General features: G+C 34.3%; 1 protein-coding gene across 4 annotated transcripts; it reads left to right on the forward strand.

Annotated features, from left to right (window-relative positions):
• The first annotated feature begins 2,590 nt into the window (after positions 1–2,590).
• On the forward strand, positions 2,591–21,601 carry LOC128885859 (prisilkin-39-like). 4 transcript variants are annotated; one of them, XM_054140176.1, is made up of 5 exons: positions 2,591–2,747; positions 4,052–4,136; positions 9,570–9,701; positions 10,991–11,083; positions 20,438–21,601. In XM_054140176.1, exons 2-5 carry the CDS (start codon positions 4,052–4,054, stop codon positions 21,442–21,444), a joined length of 1,317 nt encoding a protein of 438 aa, XP_053996151.1. In that variant the 5' UTR covers positions 2,591–2,747; the 3' UTR covers positions 21,445–21,601. The 4 variants fall into 4 exon arrangements, with proteins under 4 accessions (XP_053996151.1, XP_053996152.1, XP_053996153.1 ...); XM_054140177.1 differs by lacking the exon at positions 2,591–2,747 and adding an exon at positions 3,166–3,190; XM_054140178.1 differs by lacking the exon at positions 2,591–2,747 and adding an exon at positions 3,817–3,859 and having other exon boundaries at positions 20,456–21,601.
• The last annotated feature ends 99 nt before the right edge of the window (positions 21,602–21,700 follow it).

Here is a 21,700-nt window from a genome sequence, read left to right on the forward strand (position 1 = left end):
TATATATGTCACTTATGTATATTAATGACGTGGCGACCAACGTGTTTAAAAGTTGCGTTGAAGCGTATCAGAAAGATTTTCACAGATTCGTTCGCAGGAACTGTAGGTGCATGTTGAGTATTTTGTTGAATAGAAGTTTTTCGTTGATCTTTTCATGAGAAATTATTTATGGAACATGCGACAGAGTTTTCATTGTGCGATTTTAGTCTTCCGTTTTTTTAGTTCTCTTCCGGTATGCGTACATAAACGTTTGCGTAATACAAAATCGAGAAAAGCATAAATTGTTGTAAGGAACAAAAGAAACTGAGAATATTTCAGAATAGATACAAAAAGTGTAAAGAAAAATTGTGTTAATATTTGGATTATTGTTTCGAAGAAGACCTTCGTTATAGATTACAAATCTAACGACAAATCTTCGTCTATGTATTGTTCTTGTATCTACAGTTGCGGTACGATTTTTGTTGAAAATTCTAAGAGGCGTAAATTGAAAGGGGTGTAAGGGGTGTCAAATTAACACAATTTTACATATTTTTAAACTGTCCGCTATAATGAAAGAACTCAAATTGAGACGTTTAAAAGAAATTTTTTACTTTTCTATAAATACAGAAATGAGGCTATGAAGATTTTCATACTTCATTTTTTAAAACGTTGTACATTATGTACATTTGATTTCATTAACTGTAACGATCGTCAGTAATCGTGTTCTTGATAACTCTCTTAACTACAGTTTTTAACTTTAACTCCGACGCTTTAGCAGTTAACAACTTTCCTGCCGTAATTGTACTATGAAATATTAATAAAAGTGCAGAATCAATTGCTGGAATTCGTGGCGCTCGTCGCATGAGAAGTATGCCAATCGATGACATTTTCCGTTTTGATACTTTTTGTTCATTTTATAACGTCGAGGTGCAAATATTTGGAAAATTTTTCGCCTCTCTGCCGTATAAAAGGGAAAGAATAACCGAGTACTCAAGGATTATCTGTCGAGCTAAACGCGTTCTGACACGTGAGATGTTTGCGAACATTCGTCCGTGCAGTTTCTCTTTGTAGGCAGGCATGTGAAATCACGAGGATAGTGTGATAGATCAACTTTTGAATACGCAAAGCAAAAGGAATATTGACGAAAAAATAGATCGACGAAAATGTTTCCGAATGAAATTTGTTAAATCGCAATTTAAAATTTAGAAATGTATACATGTCGACAAAAATATGTACTTCCAAGGGCAAATTATATTAATCTGATGATTTATTATTCGATATGAATAATGTAATATCGATGAGCATTGGATGTTGAATATTTATCGTTTGAGAATGAAAATTATACAAATATTTTTGTGGTTCTTCGCATTTGAATAATAATAAATGGTTTTAATAAACAGAATTGGAAGGAAAATAATTGTCATTACTAAAGCAGTTATACAGATAAACAAAATGATCAATGAAGCTGCATTCCTTCATTGACTGTTCGGAAGAATTCTGTTTTCCTATCATGATACGTCACGTCAAGAATGTGACATCACAGAATTGCAATGCAGAGTTATATGAGTCAATGTGGACTTCGGATTAGTGACAAATATTTCCTTGTTTCGTAAACTAATTCCTGGATACAACCAACTAAAATGAATGTTAAATTAATTAAACTTCCAACAGCTGTAAATTAATTTTCATATAATGGTGATTTATGCGCTCAACTTAAAACAACATTTTAGGGTACAATAATATTCTATTCAGAGGATACACGCCGTGGGCCAAATCTGATGAATAATTAATTATTATTTCGTAAGCAGTTTTTTTTTAAATAGAAAGAATGATTCCACTGCTTTTGCAATTTTTTTATTAACATTGAAAACAGAAACATATTAAAGTATTTATAATTGAAAACAGTTTTCGTTGAAATTTTAAAAACATAACTTTATCGATGGAATTGAAAGAAACTGACATGAGATGAACTTAAAAATAAACGATGAGCTCCGATCGCTTGAAAACTTTGCCAATACCTTACTCAATTTTATGAATGCTGCAGAATTATTGGAGCTAGACTTATTGTCTTGGAGCTATCGTTCTGATAAAATTGATTTTATCGTATAAACTTGTTTGAATTACTCTATATTTAAAAATCCATTCCTTTCTTGCTGAGAAATGCAATGAATAAACTATCTGTACAAACATTAGAAATACACGAAAACAATCTTGAATATATCAATTCTGTAAGTGCTTAATATATATGCTTACTTGGAAGTAATTTTCAGAAGTATTTTTAGAAGTATTTTAAGCAATAGAAGTACAAGCGTACGTATTCTAAAACCGTCCATATTACGTACATTATATCTTCCTATATTATAGCAAGCAATAAACTATATTTGAAATTCAAATTTCATCTTTCAGAATAGAATTAGTTTTGGCATCATTAGATTAAAAGTAATCGTATCGTACAGTGAAGTATTATTTGAAAATGGAAACGAATTATGTTTTGAGAAATTTTCATTTTCCATCATTTGTGGTTCATAAAGAGATTACGCGCGCTCAAAGCCGTGTTCTGCTTCCTTTTACGTCACACACGCGCCATGTCGCTCTCATTTTCGCAGCTTCTCCCGCTCTTTCTTTCGCGTGCAACTTCATCGTCCATTCCTCTCTGACTCACGGCAACGTCAGGTCAGTAACGAGTGAATTTTACAAAGTGCTCAGTATTGTGCCGACTACATAGAGGAGTGGGTGTCTTTACGTTGCTAGTGAACGATATTTCTCAGGTAAGTTTACAGTGCTCACGTACACGTTACTATTAGTTTATTTAAGAATGTACGTGGTGATTACTCACGTATAAAGAAGTAAAAATGAAACGTTATCACGTATTACGACGAACGGCGCAGTACGAGATTTCTATATGGGGCTAGTCAAGGTCATTCAAATGAAACATTGTAATTTAAATGTCATGAATGATACTCGCTGCCTGAGGTCTGAACGACCGGAAATCTAATTTGATCACGCGTCCATTTCGTGAAGAGTAAATCCGTGAACCGTATTTATTTGGCGCGTTCAGGGGCGCGATTCTTCCCTGGTATGGTTAGAAGTGTCGAGTGAGGTTAGGATGTCCGAGTAAGACAAGGACGATCGAGAAAAAGGATACTAAGTTGCGCAGCCTGCGTGATTGGCTGTTTTTACGACCGATATTGGCGCTGAAATTTAAAATACTGTGCGGCCTTTTATTTTAATTATCTGATATTGTGATAAGTCACAGTGATACTCTGGCAATAACATTTTTAATTATTCTGGACATTGTTACTTGTCGTTGTCGTTTTAATGGTAACCGCACAATCGGTTGCTGTATAATTATTTACTACTTGTTGCACGCTCGGTAAGTGTAAAACAAAAGATATTGCGCAAAGCATACGTCTTAATTCAGTACTTTATCTCTCTATACTGTTTTGATAAATGTCAAAAGATTAAAAATTATATATTTCATAAAAAGTATAGAAGATTTCCGTATGTAAATTACTCTACATGATGTTGTTAGATCCAAATTATTCAACTGAAATAAATATGAAAACTGAATTTAATATTGTTCATATTATAAAAGTTAAATTAACGTATTGCCTATTCGTGAATTTCTGAGTGTTCTAATTCCATTTATTTTCCGCAGCGTATACGCGTGTTATCGATGCATTTTTTTTAGCGATACGTAAATATTAGGTTTTTCATAATGTCAAAGGGCATCCACGTTTCGTATTTCTTTCCTTCTGCATTTCGTATCTTTCGTTTCTTATCTATTGAGCAAATGAATCAGTAAATCGTTATGCAGTGTGATTGCTCCATTTCCACGACTTGAAATATAATATCATTCATATTATTAAGAGATGGAATGGTAAAGTTGTGATATTTCCAAATTGAATAATAATTTGACCTTTCAGGATTTCAATATTATATTTAACAATTAATTTGTACAAATAACTTCTTTAACAATATTAAAGGGATTTGCAACAAATCCGCTGGAAAAATACTTGAGCTACAAATATTTGTACCGTACATAAAAAAATGAAAATTTTGTTTGTTTCAGATGATGTTTTCCAGTTCTACACTGGGTGTCCTTTTAGGGACGATATTGATTATCTCGTCGATACCAAGTGCAACGTCTTACACTAGTACGTAAAAAAACAATATTTGAGCTTTAAACATACCTAATCACTATTTTAATCTCAATAATTGTTATCAAGATATCGTTTTAATTTATATCTATGTACAATTGACTTTACATGGTAACGCAAAACTAATCACTAGAATAAACGAATTTAGTTAAACGGTGATATTCAGGTTCGATTAAATAGCTCTAGAGTAACGCTTGGTATGATTAGGATTAATTGGACCTAATGGAAACAAATGTTCGGTTTTAATCTCCGACTCGATCGATATAATTACATCGACCTTCGTCGTAATCGTCGTCTTTGTCCTCTTCCGTATTCTAATCTCGTTAAAACAGAGTAAAGGAAACCGCAATGGAAACTGAAGGATTTAAGATCCAATCTGCTGAGTATCAAACGCTTCGGTTCAAACATATTTGTTTTTTACATATTTATTTATCTTTTTTTCCATTTATCATCATAACCCTTATATTTAATAATACATTTAATTTGCAAAATTCAAATGAAATTATTGGAATATGTTCTGAGGTCCTTACACATAAAAAATATCGACTTTTGATATTTTATGTTTAATTATTTTATTTTGTATTACAACTGCCATTAAAATACTTTTCACGACATAGAAATAAGTATATATTGCTGTTAGATTAAAATAACGTTAAACTGTGAATAGATACGTATTTCTTGTTTGTGTTTTTATCACATTTTTGTGCAGATGATGTGTATTTACAAACAATAATTTACTTATTCGTGGGAATTGCGTTTTTTCACGTAAGAATTGTCTTTAAGTAGAGGTTTTATGTAATCAGCAACGTTTGTTGAAGGCCACAGAGGGACACCTTTTCCAGACGTATTCGAATTCGCTTTACCAGCAGAGGAATCTCGTTAATCGTTTCCACTGAGTTAACAATTATTTCTCCACCCTTTTCGTGCTATCACGCGATTTATTCGCCGGTTTTACGCAACAGCAATAAAACTCTGCCCGTTTCTATTTCTCTTTTCCTTTTACGGGCTATAAATCTTTCTCGTAATTTTTGTTTGAAGATAATTGTTGGAAGGTCAATCCCTATGTCTCGTTCAAAATTTGGAAGAATTGAAAATTTCATTCTGAGTCCTTATTTTTATTAATTTAATCACGGGTCATCTTCCACATTCGATTGAACTAAACGCGTTATTAGAATTTAGGCAAACTGCTTCCACGAGATTATGCAGTTGGAACAAATCTTTCGTCTGAATCGTAATAACTTTACATACATCATCGTTAGTGCTGATGAAGCTAACCTTTGCGAGAAAAACGACGAGAGTAGTTCTTTGAACGTAAAGAAGCTCGCAACTTACAAACGCAATCAAAACTTCTGAGAATAATTATCTAAGCTCGTAAAACTTGCTGCGTTGAACTTAAAAAACTTAATTTCCCGTCTATCTCCAAACCGTAAAACATCCGATGAAGGAACCCTGAAAGTGATGGAAATTAATTCTGCCGAGCAAAGTGATTTTTAAATTACCCAATCATTTTGTTCCTAGTAAACTTTACGTCACCTGATGGAAACGGTATATTTTTAAAGTTAATACGTGTTAATGGTACGCTTTGAAAATTATATGCGAGTGCATTGTGAAATTGACTTCCTGCTAATATCAATATGTTTTCCATTACTGATTTCTAACAGAAACATCCACATGATTAAGTACCCAATTATAGTGGCTTGTGTACGAACAAACATGAATATGACACCTCATAATGATTTGTTTTCCAACAGTTTTGTACAATGTTCTATTGTCGTTTCGATGCAATCGTCAAACATACATTTTAATTAAAGAGTACTTTAAATTAGGTAACTTGCAAGATTTCTAATTCCAGCGCGATCACCATAGTGCAATTAAATAAAAATAGAACTATAAACTCGAATGAAAAAGACCTAAATCGAAACGTTTATACAAAATATCTATATTTATTGTTTAAATATAATTAAATGTTATTATTTAAACTATGTACGCTTGTATAGAGTATTGTTTAACTTATTTTTTTTTCCATGCTTTGAGCTTATTTCCATTATTCGACTTATTAATTCAGTAGAGAAGATTCCGTATTACCGATATCCAATTATTAAACAGTGTTGGAGTATATTTGATTAATTGCTTGTAATTAATTGCCTGACCTTAATTACAAGTGCAGAATCAATATCGCGGCAAAATGTAACGATTGTAACCGCATATGCATTTACAGTCATACAAAAAATTAATAAATATATCGTTTATTGTTTTGTCATTAATTTTCCATCATTATAGGCGTGTATGTTTTCTTTTATAGGAATAAATGAATAGAGAACATTTTTGAAATTATGAAGTATTAATGTTATAAAGTTATAAAGTATTTAATGAAGCAGGGCGAGTCTTTGACAGTTAGATTAATTTATAGACATTCATTAGTTGGAACAGTTGTTACAGACTTTGGATTTCTTTCTGTGCATTCTTCAATACTTTTTCTTTATTCAAAAAAGCTTTGAACGATTAACAATTTGTAAATAAAGTAGAACCTCGACTATCTTAATTAATAGGTAGACATCGGTGGTTTCATAAGGGAATTCTCGGATAATAGAATCGTTTTTATACTTTCTTCATTTTTAAATTGTGATATTTAAGGGTTAACGGGATATTGTAATTACTATTAGTGTTTTCGGAAATGTAACTTATACCACTTTCAAAATAAACAGCTCATATGTATTGTAAGATAGAAGAACGTTTATATTAGTAAATATTTTTTTTACATAAAATAAAAGAATGTACTTGTAACTTTGTCAATTAAAAAAATGTTTAACGTAATCTGGTAAATAGATTTATTATTTCTTCCACGGTATTATTGTGCCACTATAGTAACCTTATTCTTCATTTAATGCGACCCTGTTGCATAGATAACATATTATCATGCAAATAACGCAAACTTCTTGCACGAGATAGTAGATTGGTGGATGACGCGCGTATTTCTAAGTAACCAAATTTGGCCACGAATTTACATTTCGCCAATATGCGTATGTAACATACCGTATCCACTTAATTTACATCGTATAATTTTGTCAGCCTATGCAGAACGGACGTGTGCTATGCAAAGTTAAACACCCTTTGAATATTCTTTATTTGTTTAACGTCCATCCATCGTTTGTTTCAATCCTTTTGTTTTTGAACGTGATCCACCTATGAGGACAATTTGAGCGAGAGTCGTTAACCTAGTTTTAATATTTCCACCCCTTCACCACACCCTTTCCTTCCTTTTCCACGTAACCTTCCAGCACGTAGGCAGTTATGGGTAACACGAACCTGGGCGTTAACTCGCCAGCTGTTTCTCTCTATTCCTCTTTTCCCTTCTTGCGTCTTCCTTCTTCTATCGCTGGTCGCGTAATTGAGAATCGATGGGGTTATATGGGGATGACACCGTGGTGCTTGAATAGAATTACGATTAGCGACGTTGCACTGATGCGAGCCTCGGTCGGATAACATCGGCTAGATGCATAATAGACGTTGTATTTTTCGACCATGAAACCTTAATTCGGATACTTACTAAGCGGGGATATTGCCACGAAGAAGTCGTGAAGTTTTTCAATAACATTCTATGCAAAAGAGGGTGCAGACTAGATAATATTCAGATTTAGTTAGTCGTGCCTGAAGCAATACATATAATTGTTTTGTAAAAGGTTCGGTATTGGTAATTGGTAGTTTCAATACTTATCCATTGATTATCCTTATCCTTATCCTTCTCATTAGAAGGCTTGCAAGTATAAGAGATTAGGATTGAAACGCGGTAATTTTAAGTAAAAGTAGGAAGATTTAAGAAGAATTTTAGATTAATAATTTCCTATCAAAATTTAAATCTAAACTGATTCCAAATAATTGATTATTAAAATAGAAATAATTATTGTGCTATATCTGCTTGTATAATGGTTTAGCGAATAATACATACTGTCTTAAATAAAATGAAATCAATTTTCAAAAAAGGCATAAATAAATAAACTTATTTAAAAAAAAAAGATTATTTTAGTATATCTAATTCCTTATATAAAAGCAATGTACATCTTATGAACAAATAAACACACATCTCTTTATGTAATACAATAATCAAAATTAGAAAAAAATGGCTTTTGAAATATTTGTTGCCACTATGAAATATTTCTATTTTATGGCTCTTTCTAAATGGTAATTGCCATATTGGCTACAGTACTCGCGTGTTTCGTAAATGTATCTCCTCCTCGGTAACATTAGATACCTTCGAAACCATAATTTGAGCGTGCAAGTGCGCGTAAATCACTAATTGCGGTCAAGGATCGTATTTGGTAGGTACCGAGTTACACTTCAGCTACTAAATAGCAGGTTCGCGTAAATGTAATTATGCTAGGTTTAGTTACACAGTTTCTGTCCAAAGTTTTGGAGAAGCTTACCCTGGGATCGAGAATATTGAGTTGAAGTCATCTGAATGTAAATATACTTGCTCCCTTTAATAGTTTTGCGTCGCACGGTCAACTAAGCGCACATGTACGCGTTCTGAAGCAAAACTTGGCGTGCATCGGCTCAAAGTTGTCATGAGATAAACAACGTGTTTTAATCGAAAATGTTCGTGCTTGTTTAACGTACATCATTAATTAGAATCGGGAGCAGAATTTTATGAGGATAAAAGATGAATAAAAACCTCGCAATTATTCACAATGGTCATTAAATTTAACAGTTATTCGAATCATCTGTTATAACATAATATATAATACATACAAATTTCGTAACAATATTTAATTTAAGACTAGATCTAAATTTTATCTTTTTGTCGTTTGTTAAATTTAAATCTGTGAGTATGAGTACGAGTATATTTTGAGTGTGCGAAGTCCTTAACTCGACTATAACACTGAATTACATCTGAAACTTAAATCTAGATTGATTACACTTAATTATATATATACACACACAACCATACGTACATAATTAATATAAAATATACATATATGTATGTAATGTAAACATTGAAAGCATATCCACGTGTAGAGCTCTACAAAAGTTTATTCAACTTTAATTTCTAATTCGACTTCTTTTGATCTTGATTAGAATTTTCTCATCTCTGTAGAATAGAAATTTTGAATAATAAATTAACGACATACAGAAGCCCAAAGAGTACGCTTTAAATGTTAGTAAAAAACCACGATCGTGTAAATATTTAAATGGAAGCACTGCACCGAACTACGCATCGTTCTCGACTACTTTTCGCGCTACCCGAAATTAAAGTATCTGAACTGACTCGCACCATCGCGAACATCAGAGGCTTCAACATAAATTCCATTTATGACACGTTTCTTTCCCCAAGCAAAGTTTTAATGAACCATATCCCAATCGCGGGATCGCGACTTACTACTCGAACTTTCCCCACTAAAGGAGAACTCAAAGAAATTACTATTCTGTCCGCAGAATATGGGAGGACATGCAAGGACATTGGATGCATGAGGGATGAGGTCTGCGTGATGGAAGAGGATCCATGCTCGATCTACCGACGAGATAACTGCGGCCGTTATCCGACTTGCGCGAAAGCTCATCCAGGCGGTAAGAATGCGGTTGACCTTTCCATAAATATATTTCATACGCCATTGCAATCAAGAATGGACGCTACGTACGAGGCGGGTAGAAATGGAGTCGTCTGCCCAGTTTCAGGGTAGATGCGTTTTGTGAACTGTGTGCGTTCATGCGCAGATTTTGGTTGAAGGCCAGAGGTGAATAAATATTCGTAGGGTGACCCTGAATCGATTTAGACTTGCTGTACAATCGCGAACAATTGATTGGCTTCACAGGGAAATAGTATTGCGGGGGATATTTATTATTAGTATCTCCCTTAGGGAGTTATTTTTCAGGATTTTTCGTGAACTTAAATGATCCAATCAAGAAGAGGATTGATTACTAAGCACAAAATTTAAGTAATCACAAACCTCTTTCAGACATATAATTTTAGTAGATACCAATTTAAAAAAAAGGATCTGTTATTGCATAACATGGATTGGTTGGATTTTTAAAAATTAGATTTTTTTAAATTGTTATGAATGAGAATTTAAATTGGTGATAATTTAAATTTAATCGCCGTCTTAAAAAAAAAGAACATGTAACTTTAAACTTACAAGATAATATACATATTATGAATTAGCACACTTTGACGTACAAGAAGTTAATTAAATCTCAATCAGGAATTGTAGTACGAGAATAACTTCCTTCAATTTCTGTGAATAAATTATCGGTTCTTGTATAACCCATCAATCAATTATCAGATCATTAAATGTTAATACATTGTGTGTAAGTTCGCGACTAACCGCATATGAAATTACGTACGCGCTTTGTGATCGATAATGCCAATGAGCTGTACGTTAACGTTTCAATAAATGCAAAATAAATTAGGTCAGTTGTCGCGCTAAACCCCAACGAAATAATTACGAAATTATTGCCTAAGTAATTGTATGTATTAATACTTGCAGTTCAATCCAAATTCGTATTCAGCTTCACCAAATGCAAGGAATCCTGTCGAACAATTTTATTTTTGAAATTCAGTATAGTTTAAGCCCTTCCGCTGTCTATTGATTTTTATCTATATTCGTGTCTATATTTATTTTACTTTTTCTGGAAACATTAGTAAATAGTGTTAAAAAGGCATATTTTAATTTTATCTATTTGACAAGTTATCGCCTCCTTTAGAAACCTCTTCAAGAATCTAAATATTAACGTTAAACAAATAGTTACACTTAGTATAAAATTTACAATAACAAAAACAAAATTAAATAAAATGTTATTTCTATAAAATTATTTACAACAATCATCCTACATGTGCATTTCGCGTATCTTATTCACAGGAGCAAACTGCGCAAGTACTGTTTGCGGCGAAAACGAATACTGCAAAACCGAAAATGGTGTGCCAACATGCGTGAAGAAGTCGACCGCAATTGGTGAGTTTTTAAATCCTTATATGGTCCATTTGGTTACACCGTGGCCGATTGTCCGTGCATGTTGTTCGACCAGTTCGAAAATCGAAGAGCATGGTTGCATGTTGGTGAACAAAATGCCTGTAAATGATTCACGCGGTTAAGAGGATCGTGCGATAGTGATTGAAATCTCAATGCACGCGTCAACTGAATTGCCACTGTATTTCCCATGAAATTTTAGTGACAAGTATTGGATATTGAATTGTTTAATAGTCTTCTGTTCGCAGGACCGTATTAATTTCATTTGCGTATGATTTGTTACCACATACAATTTCCGATATTTAGCACGAAATATATTACATACGTAATCAACGAATTCTAAAATTCGTATCTAAAGTAATAATTTCACTTTGTAATATGCAATTGCGGAAACTGGTCGAATGATTTCGTAGTCATATTTGGGAATTGAATTTTAAGCTATTGCAATCCTCTGCTTGCTACAGCGTAAAAACCTCCGTGCTCCGCTTCTAATTAAATATTTTCTTCATTCTAATAAAATTGTTTTCTCAATATGATTTATTTATCAATGCACTATTTCGGCGAGTTACTGTTTAATGTGATTTCTTTTAATGGCCACAGTATCCCAACTGCAAGTTTCTTCCTGAAAGGGTTAAACATGATTCGAGCAATAACATGTTCTCCGATATACTATAATAATAATAATCTGTAAATCACATCGCAATCCTTTTTTATTTTTGCATTCTATATTTCTGTATTTGGTGTTGCATTTTGACAATTTCTAATTTCTAATTTCCAACTGTATAAATAATTTCAGTGTCACATCAAATCCAATACTAAATTATTTTTCCTCAGTCAAATATTACGACAGCGTAACGACTGCGTGAACAGTACAAGCTCTTGCATATTTTCTATTTAATTTGATTCGCCATCGAACCTTGGGTAGGTTAAGTCTCGCGTTAGACTCGTAAAAGGCGCGTAGCGATAGAATTTGATAACGAGAATAGATTGGAACGTTATTTTGTAATTTTGAGTCGTATTGCGCCGTGTAAAGTGGTCTGTAATGTAAAGTCGAGAACCTCAAGAGCTTGTACAGCAGATTTTTTCTCTCCTTAACTTTTTCGAACACGACCTTTCCATTATCGTCTCCCTCTGCACACAAACGCGTGCATACGCATATACTCACGCAGTGTTATAGGATTTTGGAGAAATTGCTCTCGAACGCATAAACTTCTACCATCCCGCCGATATGAAAGAAAAAGTGTATTGCTCTAGCAGGAAGCGAAATTGACGATGCAGGAGTGCTTTATGCAGTTAAGGATTAAATTTTCGTTAGCGTGTACTTTGTATTCAACGTGATCTTTAACAGGAGACATGTTTTGTAATATTTGTTTTTCAACTATTTTATAGTAAAGACAATTTATAAAAACAATTTATAAAATACAAATTGATTCGGGCTTAAATTTCTGCGTGAATTGTTTACTTGCAACGTGAAATATAGTTCGTTGTAATTTACGAAAATAATCATCATTAAAATAGAGGAAACTGAATAATAATTTTTAGACTACTATTAATCGTGTAATCATGTTTAAACTTTATGTTCCTTTATTCATATGAAATGTAGAAATGTGGAGTCGAAGATTTGTTGAGTTTAAAAAACTTACATATGTGGTATATAGTATTATTATTAGAATGAATCGTTTTTAATAACTTTTTTGCTATTTTAACAACACAATAGGGATCGCATGTAGCATGGGCCTGTTCTCTTTACGTGCACTTTAACGCTTTCCAATAATTTTTGCATACGTGATACAGGAACAGATAACCGCACAATTTTTTGAACTTTTCGCAGCACCTCCATTAAACTAACTCCACTAAAACGAGTCACCTTAAAATTTCCAACTTTCCGTGAAAGGTTTTTCAGCTTGTAGCTGTGTAGCGATGTTCGTATCAAAATCAACCAGTCGCTGAAGAGTTATCCATACCCTATGACCGTCTAATCGCTTTCTGTCTATCGAACAGACAGATGAAGCATGATGCAAAAGCAAGAGTCTATCAATTGACACGATTCTTAGTTAATCCGTTAGATTTTCGTCGCGGTAGGCATGAATAAACTGTACAAAAAGTATTACGAATTACGTTTCAACCCTTAAGAAATTCCTTCTCACAATCTCAATTTATAAAGCATATTACAAGAAAATGGTGTAGTTAAAAAGAGTATCAATTTTTAATAGACTGCTGATATTCAGGTGCAAGTTACGTACTTTACGATTCGAATTCTGAGTTACTTTCGTAAGTAAGAAGAGGTTGTTGAAAGTGAAAAAGGTTGTAGGGTGGGAAGAAAACGAAGGGTCAGGTAAGACAGAGTAGCGATGTCGTAGGAAATAGTGAAGGTTAGGAGCTGAGAATGAGTGAGCAGGGAGGTTAGGCAAGTGTTTGCATAAGTAAAGAGAGTTCGGGTCAAGTGTAAAAGTATGTAGGAATGGAAAAGAGGGTTAGAAAGATGGAAGACTGAAAGGTAGAGAACGGGACACGCAACTTGATTGTTAAAGGACTTAGGTAGGAGGGAAAGGACGCAAGGAGGACCTGTAGGTGGAGATAAGAGTTGCAGGGAACATAGAATGGATGAGAGCATTAGCGGGGAAGGTGGAAGGAGAAGAGACTACGGTTGTTGCATGAATGAATGACATAAGGTGAAAATGGGTAGCTATTATCGAGAAAAAGGAAACTGAAGAATAAGAGAAAGTAGATATAGGAAGATCCATCGTACGATGATAAGAGAGAATGGGAACTAAGGAGATCAAGGAAAGTGTGAAGGGAAAAAAGATTAAGGTAAACCAGTGTTCTTTAAACCCAGCTACGGGGGGTTTGAATTACGACGAATTTAGCATACCATCTAGCGGAGTGGTGAAGACGACAATCACACTGAAGAAGCGTGTCACGTGTATTTGACTAATGCATTAGTATGCGTCTACCATCTCCACTACTTCAGTTGGTGATATGCTAAATTCGTCGTAATTCAAAGCTGCTGGAGCTAGCCTTGATGAATACCTAGGTGAGCTCTATACTTACTTTATAGAAGCATGGATTGAAGGAGATTGGTGACGTGTGGCGGTTTTGACTTAGGGGTTAGCTGCGGAGAGCCTGGGTTGGATAAAGAGTGGGGGAGATGAGTGAAGTTTATTATATTGAAGAAATAGTAGTTTGGATGAGATGGTGAAGCTCGTATGCACATATGTTTGACAGAATAATATTAACATTTGTCATTCGGATTGTCTGTTCAAACTGTTAACTATGGGGTTGGTGATGATTCCGTTGGTTACATCTCATATTTCTCAATCGAATTCTGGAAATTTATATCTTGGCCATTTTTAAATATATCTTATATTGTATATATTATTACATATACTTATGAATGATATTAGAAGGATATTCATTTCCAAAAAATGACTGTCAGCTGCAGTAAGATATACATGCATATATTTTAATTCAAAACAAAGTAATATATACATATTATATATGAATGCATGTAATAATATATAAATGTTATTAAACGTATATATTACTTTGTTCTTGATTAAAATATATGTACATCTTACTGCAAATGACAGCCATTTTTTAGAAATGAATATCCTTCTAATATCACCATTCGTACAACCCTTTCATACCATACTAAATAAAATTGAGATTCTAAATCTGGTTTTCGTCAGGTCCCGAACCTAAATCGTAATATCTCCAATGTACAGTTTCTTCTCACTGCTGAAAGGATCGTTTCATTAATGTTAGTTAAACATACTTACCCTCCCTATTGACTCACGGATCCATACCCGTAGAAGTAGTTCCGAGTGCCCAGTCGATTTTAATCCCCTCGTAGTCTTAGAGGTTTGTATTCCAGAGGCAACCTGGTATATCTCTCGCACATTTTTCATTTGTCTGGACTCTCTTTAATCCTCTCCCCAATGCTCGAGTTGCGCTCGAAAAGAACAAAGACGACGAGAACAGGACAATCTTTTCAGGATACGAATCGGCGGGCGTTTCTTACGTGAATGGACAGCCTATCAGCACCAATGACGGTCCCGATAAAACCAGCAACAGTGCCAGCAATTCGAACCCTTACGCGAATGCTAATGCACCCCCCGCCCCTGTCGATCCTGCTGGAGGATATCGTCAAGTGAATTCCGGCGGTAATTTGGGTTATCCAGCGTACCCTAGCAACACCGGTTCTAACAGCGGATATCCGCCTTATCCTTCGTCGAACCAGGGAAATCGACAACACGACTTAGGATATCCGCCATACCCGACGCACAACAAGATGCCTATGCCTGGCCAAAACTATCCTCCGTACCCCGCGCAACCTGCTGGATATCCAGCCGCCCCGGGATATCCCCAACAAATCCCTGGCCAACAGAATTATCCTTACTCGTACAATCCTAACCAGCGTCACAGTTACTCGGTTTATCGCAGGAACAACGCTGCCGTGGCGGCTCCATCTTTAATTGTAGTTTGTCTAACGTGCCTCGTTATGCTCGTTGCCAAAAGATCGTGATCACGTGTGTAGAGCTTCGATTCTTTTATTCAGTCTTTACTTGACGCGCCCGAGTAACGAAACATCGCGCTATCGACACTTGTTCGTCACAGGTCTGTCTCTGAATATCGAGACATGGTAATTTTAGTAATATCGTTGCGTGTTTATGGTTATGTCAAATCAAAGCCTTATAAACTTTTAAGCCTTTTCGTCTTGTTTACACACCACTGACTGCAGGTAATTCGGAGCCACGTTATCAAGTAACGGATTAAGAGTTGAAATTATATTTACTAGTAATATACTAGTATTTCTCCAAATTTTCGAGTTTAGCGATGACTTTATTTGACTCGGTTTGGTTTTGGTATCGTATTTTTGTTATACACTTTGTATAAATATATGGTTGGGCGATACAATTAACGCGTGGAACGATGGGGGTTGTCGAATTGAAATGTTAGATAGACATGGGCATTTTATCGAACTGAATTATTTACTACTTAACTTTCCGTTGAATTTGGTGTACTCAATAATATTAAGACGCTAACGTAAAAAGGATTGTTTTTCATTTATTTTATACATTTGTCTATCTTTAGAAAGTAGTATTACTCTGAATCGCGTATTTTATAATTTGAAAATACAATTTAAAGAATGATACTCCACGATGATCACGATCACCGATATTTAAAATAAGGATAGTTTATTTATATCATTTTTGTTTGAATAGCAATCATTGAAATAGTGTCCACCGTTAAAATTATGTTTGTAATCTTATATTTACATAGGTTATTGCCTATATGTCTTCCAATAATTCATGCCAGCACATCATTTGCCTTCACGTGACGCATTTACAATTAACAACAACAGGAAACAGTCTCTAACATTGACCAGTTAATAAGAATTTTCGAAACGTTACCTAGGTAGTATAAAATCCTTTCGTCTGAGGTAGATGCTTCTTCTATTTTTTATACTTCGTCTCATTTAACTTAATCGTTACTTGATGATACAAATCATGAATTAATTATATTAATCGTTTAAACGTAACACAGGAGCGAATTAATTAAAATGCTTCTTCGATAGACCTTCTTAAAGAACATAAATTGATGTTTTTCCAAAAATGTATACAAAGCATTTTATAATAATTATGCACATAGTCAACGCAGAATTAGAAAGTAATCCCTTAGGACATAATATGTCGGATCAAGTTTAAATTATTTTAATGTACCTGGTGCGCTTATTATTATAACTAAATCTTTAAGGTTTAGAAAGAGCGTTGTGAGAGGGCGCATAGTAGTATTTTGATACATTTGAAAATCTGCGAAGTCACGATGAAGTGTTTTGAAGGACTTCCAGCTAATTGTTAGCAAATATACTTATACAAACATCCTTCAAGATGATCGATCCTTTGAGTGGAATTATTCCAATGAATCGGCTAACTCGATATTGGTACCTGACACTACGGGGTTAAGGAGGTACTCTTTTTTTCCCTGGATTAAAAAACAGATTTTGTTTGTTGATATTCTTGTTGCTTAGTTCCATTCAAATATTTCTACCAAATTCTATTGAATCAATTTCAAAATTGACAAACTTATAATGAAATGTACGATTTAGCACAAAAACATTAAACCCAAAATTTAATACAAAACACAAAATATCAAATTTCGGAAATTCATGTCAAGTACTTTGATTGCAAAAAAAATGATGAAATGTGTCTCGAAACTGGTTAAGAAAAAAAGAGCACCTTCTTAATAAAGAAAACGCTTGTTAGCATTGCATTGTTTCGAATAAGACAAAATGTCACGTGTATATTTAATACTCTATTTTAGCTGATGCACAATGTATGTATCGATAACATGTTTTCGTTGCGAACGAAACACTTATTGCCGTCCGATGAATGATTTTCCTGGCATTAGTGCCGTCGACATATTTACATGCATGGATACAAATTTATTTATATAATAATATAAAATTGTTTCTGCACTTATATATACATATGTGCAATGAATGTAATTGTACCATTATACAATTGTTGACCTGGAATAAATATAATACCATTTCTACTAATTCGCAGGTTTACTCTAGTATCTGTCATTAAGTAGTCTGTAAACAAAATTTACCATTAATTTCATAAAGCTATAGCTGACAAATATTCATCGATCACCTTATCGCGTCGAACTCTTGACACTTCTTATCTACTTTGGTAAGCGCCGTAGTATGATGTAAATTGTATGTTATAGTTCTTAAGCGACCCCTAAACTTGTTTTCTTTTTAACAATTTCAGCATTCTCGAAGCCATTTTTATAAATCGGTTTTATTTCTTTAATATTGTCCTTCGTTATGTTTCAGTTCACCGTTAATACGTTTTTGTTAATACTTTTATACTTCTTTGAGAGCATGCTATTACTTTTATATCATTATAACTGTTTACATACTAATAACATTAAAATTGTAATTATAGACATTTTTTGCGAAAACTGCGCTGCACCTAATGATTGAATAATTGTTAAGTAAGGTTGTAGTCTGTTAGAAGAACAACAATAAGCAAAATTTATTGGCTACTGAACTTTGTATATGTAGCTAAATTGTAATGTCCGTCAGGTTGAGACTTAGGTTATGTTTATAGACTGATTGTAATAAGATCTGGTTGAAAACTTTTATATTTTTATACCTAATGTAATCTGTTGGCGTATAAATTGAAGAGTGGAAGTTCAAAATGAGAGCATACATCGTATGAAAGATTCTGACAGGAAGCATACACATTAGACAACTAACATCAATAACGATGCATGCTTATGAAACGCAATCGAAATATCTGCATTATAATATTAGCATGTAATATTAACTAACATGCTATTTTAATGACCTTTAATCTTAATCAAAATTGCAATTAAAACTTAATCAGCAGACGAACTTTAATTCCTATGGGTATTCTTAAGGGTGTACGTTGTTGTCAAGAATTTTTTTGTCAAGATTAAAATATATATTTTCATTCTAATCAACGCGTAACTTTACAGTACAAAGCTTGAACTTAATACATGAACTTTGTGGTTAAGATAAAAATAGCGATGATACAAGTTCCTGGAGATTTCCTGCATCTTCGCCGTTTATCTTAACAACAAAATTTATGTATTGAGTTCAAGCCTCGTACCGTAATATAATGCTTTGTTTTGCATTGAAATATGTATTTAAATCTTGAAAAATAATTCTTGAACTATAACTACTGTAACCAGTAAAATAATTAATTTTCTAAAAAAATCCTAGTCCATTGCGTGTTGGAGTCCATACCGCGGTTGTTAGTACGCTAATTTTTTACTACCACTCTCCAAATTAACAGCATATCCAGGATATCCTACTCGACAACCAGGAGGTTCCAGACCAGCGCCACCCCCGCCACCACCAAGAACTTCATCCAACGGATTTGGAGGAAGAGTCAGCGGTAACACTGGATCAAGAAACACCATTGGAAGCGGTTCAATTTTTGATCGTTTGTTTGGAAATGATCGCAATTACGAATCTCGTGCCACAACTACTCCTAGAAGTCAATACAACAAACCGGCCAATAATGCCTATTATACTTCTCACACATCCATCGATAGCCAGGGAAATAGAATCTGGACGTTTTCCGGTTAATCGATGAATTGTTATTTTACAAATTTGATAAGCCTACACGTAACTTCGAGCTAGGGAATCAGATACTACCGTATGGGGCTGGAAACTACAGTTATCATTAGACTGCTGATGTTGATGCATTTGTGACAAGTGAAAATGTGAGAAAACGCATGAGAATGTGCATGAATGCAAAAAACAAAGAAAATTTCTACAATCAAATACATGGTATACTGTTTGTGTCTAATATAAGATAAGACATACTTTTATTTAAATCTTAATTCTTTATCTGAATCCGTAAAAGTATGAAATTGCATAAACATCCACAGTCTAGTTAACATGAAATATAAAATACTATATTAATTTATTCTACAAAGTAAGTGGTACAATGGGAAACAAATTTTACAATAGAATTTAAAAATAGCACAAATTCTTTTATTTAGTTTAGGTGCAGTACTATTAATATCTTATTTATCCATTGATAACTGTTCCTTTCTTTCTAGTGCCATAATTATATTCGTGAAACATTATTATTTCGTATGGACTTACTATTTACTTAATATTTAACGAGTACTTATAATGATTTTACACGCAGCGTACATACGTAGAACTTAACGAGTACTTAAAATGCTTTTACATGTAGTATACATATGTCTTAAATATATTTAATCCTCAGCATTCAGACTGTCGTCCTGGTGATTCTTTAAACTCCAATATCTACATCATATTGTAAAACAATATTTATGCAATTATTACGCATACAAAATTAAATGCGTTACAAATGAAATTATTTCGTTATGTGCGCGTACTTATAACGAAAACTCTTAGTGATTAATTAAATCAATCTATCATCAAGCACTTCAATACCTACCATAATGAACATAAAATTACGAAATTGCATGATTAAATTATAAGTTGCTACATAGCACGCCTTTATCAAGCAACAAAAGTCACAGAGAATACTATCATATCAATCGCATAAACGGTAATAATATACGAGGACAATTGTACCGTATTAGAGGCTTAATAACACACTAATTATGATAATTTAGTAATCAAGACATTAGCAACAATCCATACAATTGCGGCATCATAGCTTGCCAAGGCAATCGCTGCTATGGGAATATATACAAGAATAATGTTTATGAAAGTTGCGGTTGTAAGAAATGAGTTGGACTCGGCATGGCATGGGGCTGAGCCCAAACTATGAACTATTCTAAACAATTAGGAGGTAGATAACGAATTGTTCGCAGAGTTCAACGATGGAAGCAACAAGATAGTCGCAAGACGACAGAGCGAAGTGAAATCCGCGTCACCTGATTCATCGGGCTCGCCGTCATCTAGATCAGGATACCCGTCTGGAAGCGGATATCCGGAGACTAAAAGTTCTGACAGTCAACCAAGTTCATCAGGCTATCCTTCTGGTTCTGGTTATCCTTCCAGAAGTACCTCGTCTGGCTATCCTTCTGGTTCAGGTTATCCTTCCAGTTCATCGGGATATCCATCGAGAAGCTCTGGTTACCCATCGGAGTCTGGAAGTCCGTCACGAAGTGGTTATCCTAGCAGCTCTGGATATCCTTCAGAATCTGGATATCCCTCGAGAAGCTCTTCGGGTTATCCGGCACAGTCAGGATACCCATCGAGAAGCTCCTCGGGTTACCCGACTCAGACATCATCTGGTTATCCGTCGAGCAGTAGTTCTGGTTATCCTTCAGGCTCGAGTGGTTACCCTAGTGGTTATCCCTCGAGTTCTCGAGGATATCCATCGAGTTCTGGTTATCCTCGTGGCGATGAAAGTGTTCAAAGAGTGACTGCCAACACGGTTAATGCTGGATATCCTAGCCAATCTTCTCGAAGCGGTTATCCGTCTCAAAACACCGGATATTTGTCGCAGTCTGGATACCCCGGTCAATCTTCTCAAAGCGGTTATCCGTCTCAAAACACCGGATATCCCTCGCAATCTGGATATCCAGGTGGTCAATATTCTCAATACCCTCAAAGTTACCCTCAGGGATATCCACAGGGTTACCCACAAGGTTATCCGCAGGGTTATCCGCAGGGTTACCCACAGGGTTATCCACAGGGATATCCACAAGGATACCCGCAGGGTTATCCACAAGGAAATTATCCTCCTACTACGAGGAAACCTGATATCACTGATCAATTAACCAACTTTGCTAAAGATCTGGCTGGCAGATATTTAACCCAGACGATTTTAGATAAAGTCCAAGGAAAACATTAATTCGCTTAATGTAATCATTAGGAAGTTTTAGGACAATCGTTCAGTTACAATATGTTTCGCTAATTAATGTTGCTTTGTTGCATCGGTCGCCGTCTGCAGCGATATTACTTCACAGTTATACAGATACATTCTTAAATAAAGCTTGTGATTCAGTTAATATGCGCTTAATGCTGTTTACTTCCTGTGTATTTTAATGTTCATGTTTTATTTCGGTTAATTATTACTATTCTGCGGATATTTATGCATTTATGACAAA

The sequence above is a fragment of the Hylaeus anthracinus genome, unplaced genomic scaffold (genome assembly GCF_026225885.1).
Source record: "Hylaeus anthracinus isolate JK02 unplaced genomic scaffold, UHH_iyHylAnth1.0_haploid 11982, whole genome shotgun sequence".
NCBI classification, from domain to species: domain Eukaryota; kingdom Metazoa; phylum Arthropoda; class Insecta; order Hymenoptera; family Colletidae; genus Hylaeus; species Hylaeus anthracinus.